This window comes from Hemicordylus capensis, chromosome 2, assembly GCF_027244095.1.
Source record: "Hemicordylus capensis ecotype Gifberg chromosome 2, rHemCap1.1.pri, whole genome shotgun sequence".
Taxonomy (NCBI): domain Eukaryota; kingdom Metazoa; phylum Chordata; class Lepidosauria; order Squamata; family Cordylidae; genus Hemicordylus; species Hemicordylus capensis.
In genome coordinates, this window is record NC_069658.1 from 177434999 (window position 1) to 177447848 (window position 12850).

Sequence of the window (12850 nt, forward strand, 5' to 3'; positions counted from 1 at the left end):
TCTCTTCAGATTGTAGAAGGGGACGGGGAAGCAGTACTAACAAGAGCCATGCTACGGAACCGATTTAAGAACCTCAATGAGCTTGTTGGTAACTCTCTCTATGTCTCTGTGACAGTGATGACAGAATCAGGTTAGTGATGGTTTCTCCAGCTGAAATAGCAAGTGTTTCATACATTGAACATTTGATTCTGACTTTTTTGGTGCAGTTCATAGTGTTGATGTTGGGATGCCGTGTTACCTGGTTGCTTGGGTGGCCCTGTGGAGGCTGGAGAAGGGCATGGCATCCCTCCTGTGGGGCTTTCGTTCCCTTTAGGGGGCAGTGGGGATGAGAAAGGCCCAGGCTGGTCAGATCCCAGTGGGGTTGAGAGGGCAAGGCAGGGAGAGCTGCAGGAAACAGCTCTAGGGAGGCAGCTAGGTTGGGTGTGGCAGGAAACAGGAAGCAAGGTCAGGAAGGGGGTGGGGCTGGAAGTAGGCTTTAAGCCCTGTCAGCTCTGCATTGGGGTATTTAAAGACAAGGCAGCTGATGAGGAGGAACTGCTTCTGAGTATGGGAGCCAGGAGTTCTCCAGGAGAGGGAACTGTTTGAATGCAGCAAGCCAGGAGGAGGACTCAGGTGACAAGCTATTCTCCTCCCCTGGCTGTTCCTGAGACTGACCTTTTTGGGGTTGCTTCAGTCATTCTGGAGTTTAAGAAGGGCTAGGAGCCCACCTCATCCCGTGGGAGTCTGACAATTGATTTGGGACTATCCATCCATTTATGATTTGGATAGGGCTGTCGGAGGAGTGTTGAAAGAATGCAGGATGCAACTGGAGTTGGTTAATGTCCTGTCTTAGTTGCCCAGAAGGAACTGCTTCTGAGTATGGGAGCCAGGAGTTCTCCGGGAGAGGGAACTGTTTGAATGCAGCAAGCCAGGAGGAGGAAGGAAAGGTTGCTCTGCAGGACCTCCAAGGGAGCAAGCTGATCTGATGGAGCCTCTGCTTCTACTATATATCAGACAATGCTCCTCTTTGCACACTGTGGGGAAGCCTAACTGAATACATATCACATTCTGCAGTTCAAAAGGCCAGTTCACATAACTGGAGATCCCAGCAGTGTGCATGCTCCTGTGGAGCATGTCATGTGAACTTGAATTTTTTTACTGATCTCTAGGTGACGCTGCAAAAACCAGACATTTCAACCAAAATCATTATTCTAGGATTTGAGCTTGGGTTTTCAATATTGGCTTTATGTTGGGTTTATGTGACACCACCTGGAGATTGGCAAAGGACACACATTGTGGGAGCATGCACACAACCGGGATCTCCATTTTTTGTTTAACAGACATTGTTGCAATCATGAGAACCAACCCAAAGAATCTTAGCATATGCATCAGTGCCTCTGTGCATTTGCTGCAAAGGTAAACTGTGTTCTTGGAAACTCAAGGGGTTTCTCGGAAGACCATTCAGGGTTCCTAAGTGATGGACAAGTTGCTAGAAAGATAGCTTAGCTACCATTATGGATCTTTGGATATGCACAAAAGGTGTGCTACGGCACGCTGTCAGTTTGCATGCATTAGCACCTAGACCAAACAGTCCTGGCCACAGCTCGTAGAGACTGAATGTGTAGTTTTGAACATGCTTCAGGATCCTCTATCTATAACAAGCAGGGATACTTTGATCTGACTAATTGATTGCCTGCAGTGACAAACAGATATACATTTTTTCTCTTAGACTAGGATGTTTGAAACCCACCCAGTAGGGATGTGCACAAAACCGGTTTGCCTGGTTTGGTTCGAATTAGAACCAGGTTCAAACCAGGAGGGGGTGGTTCGATTTTGGTTTTGCTCGATCCTCCCCCTGGTTCGGTTAGAATTTGAACTGTTTTGAACCAGTTTGGACTGGTTCAGACCTCCAAAAATGGGTTGGGTGGTAGCTGGCACCCAGGGGTATCTGCCACCCAAACCCCAAAGCAATCAGACACTCGTATGATTTTTTTAATGAATTTTTGAAATTTATTTTTTCATAGGGTTAAATGGGACTTGAACTAGCACATTATTCCCTATTGTGGAACACCCATGGGTGACAACAACCACCCAAACCCCGAAGCAATCGGACACCCCTATGGTTTTTTTATGAATATTTGAAATATTTTCAATTATTTTTCTCATAGGGTATAATGGGACCCAAACCAGCTCATATACCCTATTGTGGAGCACCTAGGGGCACAAAGGTGGGGTGAGTGGTAGACACCCAGGGGTGCCTACCACCCACAAAGCTCCAAGGCAATCGTACACTCCTCTGATAATTGATGAATTTTAAAATTATTTTGGAATTCCTCAGAGGGAATAATGAGGAATGCAGCAAATGTATAGCCTCACATTGGGGGGAAAGGGGTGTCCTAGAGCGGAGTGTGGTGGGTGGTAGTTCCAAAGGTGGGCAAGGAAGCTATCAGAATTATTTGAAAGGCATTGGACAAAAGGCTGATTTTTAAGTGATTTTTTAATTTTACGCGACTTTAAGGTTTTTCTCAATAAAGAAGCATGGAGGTGTCAGCAAATGTATAGCTTCATGTCAGGGGCAAAGGGGTGGCCTAGAGCAGAGTGTGGTGGGTGGTAGTGCCCAAGCGGGGCAAGAAAGCTATCAGAATTATTTGAAAGGAATTGGGCAAAGGGCTGATTCAGGGGGGAAGGTTAGCAGATGAGAGTGGATTCATGGTTTGTCATTGAAAATCTAATATGCTACCAAAGAATCTACACTCAGAACACCTCAGAAACAACAAAACCCAGTACCCCATGGGTTAGCAACCCATGGGGGTGGTTGGCACCCTCTCTCTGGGCCACCCCAGCACCCCCCAAGTGCAGTTATGGGGCTGCTGAAACCTCCATTCTTCCCTATGGAGAAAAACCTTAAAGCCACTTGTGGGGTGCTGGGGTGACCCAGAGTGAGTGCTGGTGTAGTGAACAGAGGGTGCTAACCACCCCCATAAGTTGCTAACCCATGGGGTACTGGGTTTTGTTGTTTCTGAAGTGTTCTGAGTGTAGATTCTTTGGTAGCATATAAGATTTTCAATGACAAACCATGAATCCACTCTCATTGCTAACCCTAAAGACACATACATTTCAAATATCACTTAAAAATCAGCCCTTTGCCCAATTCCTTTCAAATAATTCTGATAGATTTCTTGCCCCCCCTTGGGCACTACCACCCACCACACTCTGCTCTAGGCCACCCCTTTTCCCCTGACATGAAGCTATACATTTGCTGACACCTCCATGCTTCTTTATGGAGAAAAACCTTAAAGACGCGTAAACTTAAAAAATCACTTAAAAATCAGCCTTTTGCTCAATTCCTTTCAAATAATTCTGATAGCTTCCTGGCACCCCTTGGGCACTACCACTCACCACACTCTGCTCTAGAACACCCCTTTCCCCCTGACGTGAAGCTATACATTTGCTGCAATCCTCATTGTTCCCTATGAGGAATTCCAAAATAATTTTAAAATTCACCAATAATCAGAGGAGTGTCCAATTGCCTTGGGGCTTTGTGGGTGGTAGGCACCCCTGGGTGTATACCACCCACCCCACTTTTGTGCCCCTAGGTGCTCCACAATAGGGAATAATGGGCTGGTTCGGTCCCATTATACCCTATGAGAAAAAATATAAATAAATTTCAAAAATTCATAAAATATCATATGAGTGTCTGATTGCTTTGGGGTTTGGAAGGTAGGTACCCATGGGTGCCAGATACCATCCCACCCATTTTTGGAGGTCCAAACCAGTTCAAACTGGTTCAAATCAAACCACCCCCAGTTTGGTTCGAATTCGAACCTGCAGCTTGAACCTGATGGCTGGTTTGGTTCGAATTCAAACCATCAAACCACCATGGTTTGAATTTGAACTGGTTTGAGTTCAAACTGGTTCGCACATCCTTACCACCCAGGAACTGGAACTGCTGGATTTGAAGCTAATGACTTGAAAACTATTTGGGGATTTCTTTTTCTCCTCTCTCAAACAACTTGGTTGCATATTCTTACAGACATCCTCTCTTTCCTTTTTGCAGGCAGTGACATGGTGGAGACTGAGCGAAAAGGCATTAGCATTGTGACCTCTCCTTATCAGATCCTCTTTACAAAAACCCCCAAGTACTTCAAGCCAGGAATGCCCTATGAATGTATGGTAATGTCAGTCCTCACCTTTTTTCTTCTTTCATGGCCCAATCCCCAGGCTGACTTACACCAACTTGGGTTGTGCGTTTTGTTTTGTTTTCTGTTTTGTTTTTGGCCTGAATCTGAAACACCCCCATTTTGTTCTTTGTTCGAAATTGCAAAATCTGAATCCGAAACGTTTTAGATTTTAAAAATTATCCCAGTGCAAAACTAGTGGGTGGGGGTGGTAGAGCCCAATGAGTAGCTTCCACCCAAATTTCAGATGAATTGGGCAAAGTGCTGATTTTTGGTGAATTTTTGAAATTTAGGATTTTTCCCATAGGGAATAATGGAGGTTTCACCAAAAGTACAGCTTCACATCGGGGGGAGGGGTGGCCCAAAGCAGAGTAGGGTGGGTGGTAGTGCCCAGTGGGGGCAAGGAAGCTGCCAGAATTATTTCGAAGTAATTGGTCAGAGGGCTGGTTTTTAAAGATTTAATGGAGTTTACGCGTCTTTAAAGTTTTTTCCCATAGGGAATGATGGAGGTTTCAGCAGCCCCATAATTGCACTTGGGGGGCACCGGGATGGCCCAGAGCGAGTGGTGGTGTAGAGCACATAGGGTACCAACCACTCCCATGTGTTGCTAACCCATGGGGTACTGGGTTCTGTTGTTTCTGAGATGTTTTGAGTGTAGATTCTCTGGTAGCATATGAGAATGGATTCATTGTTTGGTTGCTGAAAATCTCATATGCTACCAGAAAATCTACACTCAGAACACCTCAGAAACAACAGAACCCAGCAACCCATGGGGGTGGTTGGCACCCTATGTGCACTACACCACCACTTGCTCCCAGTCACCCCAGTACCACCCAGGTGGAGTTATGGGTCTACTGAAACCTCTATTATTCCCTAGGGTGGAAACCTTAAAGATACGTAAACTTTAACAATTCCTAAGAAATCATCCGTTTGCCCTATTCCTTTGGAATCTGGGTTGTGGCAGACACCCCCTGGGGCACTACCACCTGACCCACTCTTCTGCCCCCAAAGCCCCCCTTTCTGCCCCAAATCCACCCCAAATAACATCAACATCACACATCAACAACAGTAGAGCTTTGCAAAGAACCAGGCAGGTTTCCAAAGGTCATGCACATCCATCCACATCCCACCAGAAATACAATTGATCTATACACAACAATGAAATGCACACTGTCCCACTGGGCAATGAGGGTAAATTTTACCCTTAAATTTCGTTAAAATGAATAAGGAGGCAATTGCAGATCATGCTTTTGCTGGCCAATCTGCAGGCTGGAAGGGCCGGAAATTCAAACAGATGTCGAAACTCAAAATGGAGAGTGAAGGAGAAAGACTTTTCGTGATTGCAAAATGAAGTTTTTTGAAATGAAAAACACCGGAAAGAACAAAATGTTTTGTAACTGAAACAGGGACGTTTTGTTTCGGCTACAAATTTGTTCTGAGCATTTGGTGTTTTGTTTTGGCTACAAAACAGCCAAAATGGCCTGTTTTGGGCACAAAACATTTTGTATCCAAAACAAAACACACACACCCCCAATACCAACTTCAAACCAGTGTGAAATACATAAATAGCAGTGGAAATATCTTGAATCCTCTGATGATACAAATGGCCTGAGAACCCTGAATGAGGCTCAGCAGAGGCTGCTATGTCCCACACAAAGTCATCTCTTTCTTCTGAACTGTTTCAGGTATATGTCACCAACCCTGATGGCTCCCCAGCTGCCCATGTCCCCGTGGTGGCAGAACCTATCCAGGCTGATGCATCTACCCAGAATGATGGGACTGCCAAGTTGATCCTGAATATGCCTGAGGGCCAGGATAAGCAAAGTATCACTGTGAGTCACTGTAAACTCCTTTGGGATGGGAAAGGAGAGAGTTGTTTCTGCAGCCCTTGGTGGTCCTTCAGGGGAGGGGCTTCAGAGGAACCAGGCAGCAAGGCGGTTCTGCTACCTTCATCCCCATCTGCCCTATAGGACATGATTCCCCTTTCTTGGGGGTCACCTCCCTGTCTGCTTCTGCTTTGCACCGTGCAGGGAGACAATGTTTGGGGCTCTCTCTCATTATTGGCCCTGTTTTATATGCCTCCTGACAGTCTCACTAGCACTCGCAAGGTGAGAAATCCCTGTTTCACAAGTATTTCTTCAAACTGGACCAATAGTTCAACTCAGTGTAAGGCAGCTTCATGTTCATATCTGTCTGTCTATCTATTCGATTTCTATACCACCCTTCCAAAAATGGCTCAGGGCTGTTTACACAGAGAAATAATAAATAAATAAGATGGACCCCTGTTCCCAAAGGGCTCACAATCTAAAAAGAAACATCAGATAGACACCAGCAACAGTCACTGGAGGTACTGTGCTGGGGGTGGTACATATGGTGTACTGAGACTTCAGGCAGAGCTTCAACCAGCAGTTTTTGCACTCTCACTTAAATTACCGGTACATTCTCTCCCAGGTTTTGGCTGGGTGGGCAGTTCCCCAGTTCCATCTTACTTGCAGGTGTCTTGGGCATTCTACTACGCTACCAGTTCACTACAGGCTGCCATTCTCAAGCTCCTTAAGACTGTTATCACACATGCAAATTCAATTGGGTCGTGGTTCAATAAGTCCATAATGTGAATCTTTGTAGGGAACAACTTCTGCCAGTGCTAGCAGGAAGTGTTCTGCTAGTCTGGCAGAAGCTGTTCAGTCCTATAATGATTCACATTATGGACTTATTCAACCACAACCCAATTGAATGTGCATGTGTGATAACAGTCTTAAGGAGCCTGAGGTGGTGGATCTTCTCCAGCACCTCTAGATAAGAGAATCTAAAGGTGCTGGAGAAGATCCACCATTCCTACCAGTCTATGCAGTAATGGAAAGTACAGGTATCAGTAGTACAGAACAATGCCTATGTTTGTATGGAGCGTGGTGATGTATTATATTTATTTGCCTCCAATTTCTCCACTACTACAACATATTATCCTGGGGAATGATGTGCATAAGCCCCAGTTATCTTTGATATTCATAAAACAGTGGGGTTCTTTCCTGAGGATGCAGATTACATGAAATAGGTGCCTCATACATCTGCATAGATCTTCATATTCCCAAAATCCTAGTCAGCTTCTCATGATCTCTTGATCATGATGCCTTGAACATGATCGCTTTTTTTCATGGAGCTTCTGCTTAGCTCTATGAGTTAGAGTTTAAGTGCTTTGAGATTGTTAACACTTCTTGCCTTCTCTAGGTAAAAACCAACCATCCGAGGCTCCAGAGGGAACGCCAAGCCACAAAAACCATGGAGGCTATTGCCTACACACCCCAGGATGCATCTAGAAAATTCTATCTCCATTTAGCAGTCACAGTTACAGAGCTCAAGGCTGGGGACAACTTGCCAATCAATTTCAATGTGAAGGGCCCCAGCCAAGGCGATCTGAACCAGATTAATTATTTCACCTACATAGTAAGTGCTGATCTATGGGGACAGGGCAAATTCAAAGGCCAAGTCATTATTCAGGTGTTAACTGCAATTGTCTCTGGAAGGAACACCAGTGGCTGAAAATCCATTATTGTTGGAATCTACATGGCCATGGAGGGAAACCGTACCATGTAACTGTGAGAGAGATAACTAGAGTAGGGCAATGGCTAAGGACCAATCTACATGTTATACTGCAACTATGTGTAACATTAGCCTGACAGCTTTCTCTGGTGCCTTTTGGAACAAGCACTTTGCAGCAGTGAAGGAACCAGGAGAAGAAGATGCTTGACTCTTCATTGCTAAATGCTTCCCCCTCCCCTGAAGCATTCTTCTCACAGTTGTTTTCAACCTTGGGGAGGGGCACAAGACTGTCAACAGTTTACAGCCCTCCTCTTAGATATAGTCAAGCCTGAATTGTAAAAACAAACAAAGCATTGCGTTTTAAGGTTTTTTGTGATAATGCCTCAATGCAATGCAAGTGGAAGTAAACTTTTTTTTAAAAAGGAAATATTTTGTGCCTTTACAGAATATCTAGGTGCATGCAATTGCTTATGACAACAGTTATTTAGAACTAGTAAGAAGTATCGGTGCTCTTGGGAAATAGTCACACCTGGTCTGAAATGCAAGAAGTTAGGATGTGGGGCAAACACCATAAAGGTAGTACTTCCTAAGATATGCAGCTAGCATTTTTCAAAGTAATCCATACTTGTTAATCTCCTTCATCTTAAACAATTAGTGTCTCTTGTTCTCCATTAGATCTTGACTAAAGGGAAGATATTCAAGGCTGGAAGGCAGCCAAAGGGACCTGGACAGAATCTGGTGACCATGTCTCTGCCCATCGCCCCAGATCTCATCCCTTCCTTCCGCTTTGTCGCTTATTACCAAATAGGGAACAATGAGATTGTGGCCGACTCAGTCTGGGTGGACGTGAAGGATACCTGCATGGGAACGGTAGGTCACTCCTCATCAAGATTTGCTATAGCAACATTAGTTCAAGGTCCTTTCCTACAACTAAAGCAAAAATGTGCAAACATTCAAAATCTGGCAACATTTCAGATAGTTTCCTCACACAAATTAGTTTTTAGGTCTAATTAGAAAATGTATAGAATCTAGAAAATTCCACCCAGATGTAATTCAGGCAGTCATAGAAAATATCACACAGGTATGCTTTTGGAGAATATGTGGCTGTAAGTGTACAGGATCCAATTGTCTCTGTTTATCAAGAACAGTTCTGATCTGCAACTCTTGTCCCTGATCGATACATCGTCCCTGATTGTCTTAATTTTGCCTGTTGAAGATATGTTTGAGACATATTTTAAGAATTGTGCTGGTGTGTACACATCTGCAATAGATTTTTCAAGTTTCCATTTCTAGATATTATCTGAGTGGGAGACAGATGCTTTTTCATTCTAGTGCACATACCTGTATATCATGGACATGCATAGACACAAAATGTTAGTACTGCTTCCTTTCCATCCCTTCTGGAACTGTCTATTCAAATATATTCTATCATAAATTCATCCAGATCAACTGGGAATTAATTTTGTTATATATAAATTTTTAAGGAAACTGTTGCAGTCCATTTACTAACACACTTTGTTTGAAGAGCCAGTGCAGGATGGGTTATTGCAGGATAAAGTCATAGCAGGAGGAAGAGAAAAAGTGCTGAAGTAAATAGAAGGGGCTTAGGGAGTGACTTTGTGTGTGAGAATATGTTTTGCAAATACAAAAGTGCCCCTGTTTTTATTGGTGAAATGCTGGAAGATATGGAAGAGCTGAGAACTATTGCATTTGAAAATAAAATAAAATAGTTGGGGTTTGGCTAGGGAAGTGTGTGACTAAATTAGGAGAGCTGAAACTTAAGTCTTGAGATCTGTTTTGCTGGGGAGTAGGAATTTGAAGCACTTTCATGGCTCTTCTGACCTTGGATGACCACATACGGGATCAGCCCAGCCTATGGGCCATCTGCTGTGCCCAATGAGCTTCCCACAATGAATTTGGTTGTTTTCTGTTGCTGGGGTCAAGGACATCTCTATGGCTTATCCCCCTCATGAGCTCCAAGGCAGGACAGTTTTGATTAGTTAGAAAGAAAATACATGCCTACTCAAGCCAGAGGGGGATAGCCCTGCCCCAGTTCTTTCTGTCCTGCGAAACTCCAGGCAGCTCCAAATTCTTCTCCTGGATCCTTTTCTATTCAGAGTATTTTCCTTATTTTATCTCCCCTCAGCGACTCTTTCTCAGCCCCTTTTATGTCTTAACCTTAAAAAAAAACCACAAGAAAACCCCCCAAACCCTCCCTCTGATCTTTCTTCCTGCCTCTCTCCTGTCCTCCCCTCCTCCTGCCATGGAGCATGCAGGAGGATATAATATGATTCTGGTGCCAAAGGGAAAAGGTAAAGTCAGCTTCCCAACAGCTACCAGAGCCCCCAGATTGCTTCCTCCACAAGCGTTGGTACCGGCCACTCTAACGCTGCCTGGTCCGGATGCTGATGAGGCCGTGCAAGTTTCCTGCCCTCAGGCTGTGGAACTTGCAGTAGAGTGGCCCAGGAAGAGGCGGGAAGGAAGTGGAGAGTCTGTAGGAGCATTGCCGCTCCTTATAGCCAGGCTGAAAAGGGCAGTGGTGGTTCTCCTCGCCAAACCTCCACCCATGGCAGCAGAGCTGCGAGCCTGGGGAACATTGGCGGCAATAGCAGTGGCTGCGGGAGGTCATGAAAAAGTGTGAGCAGACAGAAATGGCACCAATAAATGAGAGGCACCTCGGCAGCTAGTGTTTTTGAAAACTGCACCAGCAGCAGAAGGAGCAGATCGGGGTTGGAACTGGGACCAAGGACACACAAGGAAGCTGGTGAGATCTCTCCTTTTAAAGAGCTGCCCCCCTCCCCCTCAGTGAGACCTGTTTTAGGGCGCTGAGTGGGAAGGGAGCCCTGGGCGGCTGGATCGGCCACCCACATGAGGCCGGCTCCGAGATGGAGTTGCAGGGGGCTGAGGAGCTCGGGGGCTGCGTGGCCCCCAGAAGCCCCAGTATGCCCTTGGAGACCCCCGAGCCGGGAGGCTGCTTTTAAGCCTCGCGGCCGGGGGTTTACTCGTGAGTAGCCACACCGTGGAGCCACACCGCGGCTACTCACGAGCAGATAGCCTGGGTTTGCGGAGTGCTCGCTCTGCAAACCTGGGCTAAGGGGTGGGCTACAGGAGTGGGTTAGCCGCTCCAGAACCACTGGGCTCGGCTGTGAGCCCGGTGGTTCTCACGATCACGAAAATCGGGCTAGGATTTTCCTAGCCCAGTTTTAGTGATCGTAAGAATAGCCCCACTATCTTCAAAATGTAAGCATAATGATCAGCATTCCTCAGACCTTTTGTGCCCTGATTCTGGGGATCCAGACAATCGGAACATGAGGCCATTGGACCCAGATAAGCGTAAGGCCACACCAACCCATGTGGTTGACTTAGATGCTGACCTTGAAGGGGAGCAAGATGGAGCAGATGGTGGTAATCAGGACCCTGACATTGTTCCAGATAAGGAGGAATGGGAATGGTTGGGGGGGGGAGGGGGGAGGATCCAAGACCAGGGCAGTGTCTCACAGCACCTTTTTGTGTCTGAGGAATTTAATCCTCCTATGATGAGAGTGTTAGGCACCATTGGTCTGCAATCTAAGGTAACTTCAGGGGCTACTCAATTGACCAAAGGGGACCTCATATTCCCTAAGGCAAGACTCCAGGACATGTTATTGCCAATGCCCAAGGTCTTCAACAAAGTAGTAAAAGAAAGGCTGCTACCTGCAATCAACAGGAAGCTGTTGGCTATTGTGAACCAATATTACTCTTTCTAGCAGGAACCATCGGAGTTACTAAAAACACCAAACACAGATGCACCAGTCATACAATTAATATCGGGTTCTGTGGTGCCAAGGGATAGAGAGGTCACCCTTAAGGATACCTCAGATTAAAAAAGCCAAATTTGCACTGAGAAGAATACACAATAATTCTTCCATAGCTTCCTGTTCCTCAGCAGCATCTTCCATGGTGGCCAGTGCAGCTTTATTGGGGGTAGATGATTTACTTAATGACCCGCCAACTGACCCTGTAAAAATGAGATAGCAGCTGGTCAAGATTCAAAAAGCCCAGGCCTTTGTGGCAGACACCACTTTAGACTCTATTAGATTTTTGTCCAGATCATCTGTAGCTTCTGTAGTGGGTGGACAACACCTGTAGCTTAAGAGCTGTCATGTCGACTCCACCTCTAGAAATAACCTGACTGCTGTACCTTATGATAGCACAAACCTTTTGGGTAATTCTGCTCTGAAAGACATTTTTGTTGAAACAAAGGATAAGCAAAGGACAATGCCATCTGCTCCATGCAAGCCTGATAAACCAGGTTTCAAAAAACCTTTCCAGTACTTTTGGAATGCCTGGCCCTACTTTGGGGGCTGGAATAGGGATTTCAGAGCACAATGGGGATCCTGGAATCGCCAGCGTTTCCCTTCCAGGAGCTTTGGCAATACCAGACAATCCTTCAACCAAACCAAGCAAACGAAGCAGCAGCAGTGAATAGGGACTCTCCAGGCTGGGACTGGAACTCCTGTCGGAGTTCTTCTGTACATGAGAGGCTTCTGTAATGGACAAGTGGGTCCTCAACATAGTTCAGAAGGGGTACAAGATAGAATTGGATGTGCTTCTTTCCCACAGATTCCTTCCAACTCCCCACTCTCACTTTTCGACAAAACACATCAAGCTAAGAAAGGCCATCCAACATCTGGAAGTGGTGGAAACGATGCCTCACTGCCAGGAGGGAAGGACCATTTATTCTGTTTTGTTCACTGTACCCAAAAAGGACAGGACAAAAAGCACTGTACTAGACCTGAAGTATTAAAACAGATGGGTCAAGCAGAAAAAATTCCAGATGGAATCACTCCTATTAGTGGCAGAAGCGCCACATGGAGAAAAGATGGCACATGTTTGATGCGCGCTGTTGCATTAAGAGATATATAAAGAGGTCCATGTCTTTCAGAACCACAGATTCACTGTTTGTGTCCTTCATTCCTGGTACCATGGGAAGAGCAGTTACTTCATTGACCAGCACAAGATGGATTAGGGCCTGCATAGCACTGGCTTAAGAGGTGCAACATCTCTGTCCTCTGAACATTTGAGCGGCAGCAACCTTGGCCACTTTTTCCACAATTGCGCCGGTGCAAGAAATCTGCAAGGCAGCAATGTGGAAGCTACCTTCAGCCTTTATCAGG

The 12850-nt window shown here is 45.6% G+C and overlaps 1 protein-coding gene across 2 annotated transcripts in view; it reads left to right on the forward strand.

Moving 5' to 3' along the window:
* LOC128346561 (venom factor-like) overlaps positions 1–12850 on the forward strand; it is a 98201-nt gene that overhangs the window by 21207 nt on the left and 64144 nt on the right. For both annotated transcript variants that reach the window (XM_053299993.1, XM_053299992.1), the window contains 5 exons: positions 10–130; positions 4037–4152; positions 5843–5989; positions 7383–7598; positions 8370–8564. In XM_053299993.1, the coding sequence (XP_053155968.1) occupies positions 10–130; positions 4037–4152; positions 5843–5989; positions 7383–7598; positions 8370–8564 (795 nt within the window). The remainder of the gene's footprint in view (positions 1–9; positions 131–4036; positions 4153–5842; positions 5990–7382; positions 7599–8369; positions 8565–12850) is intronic.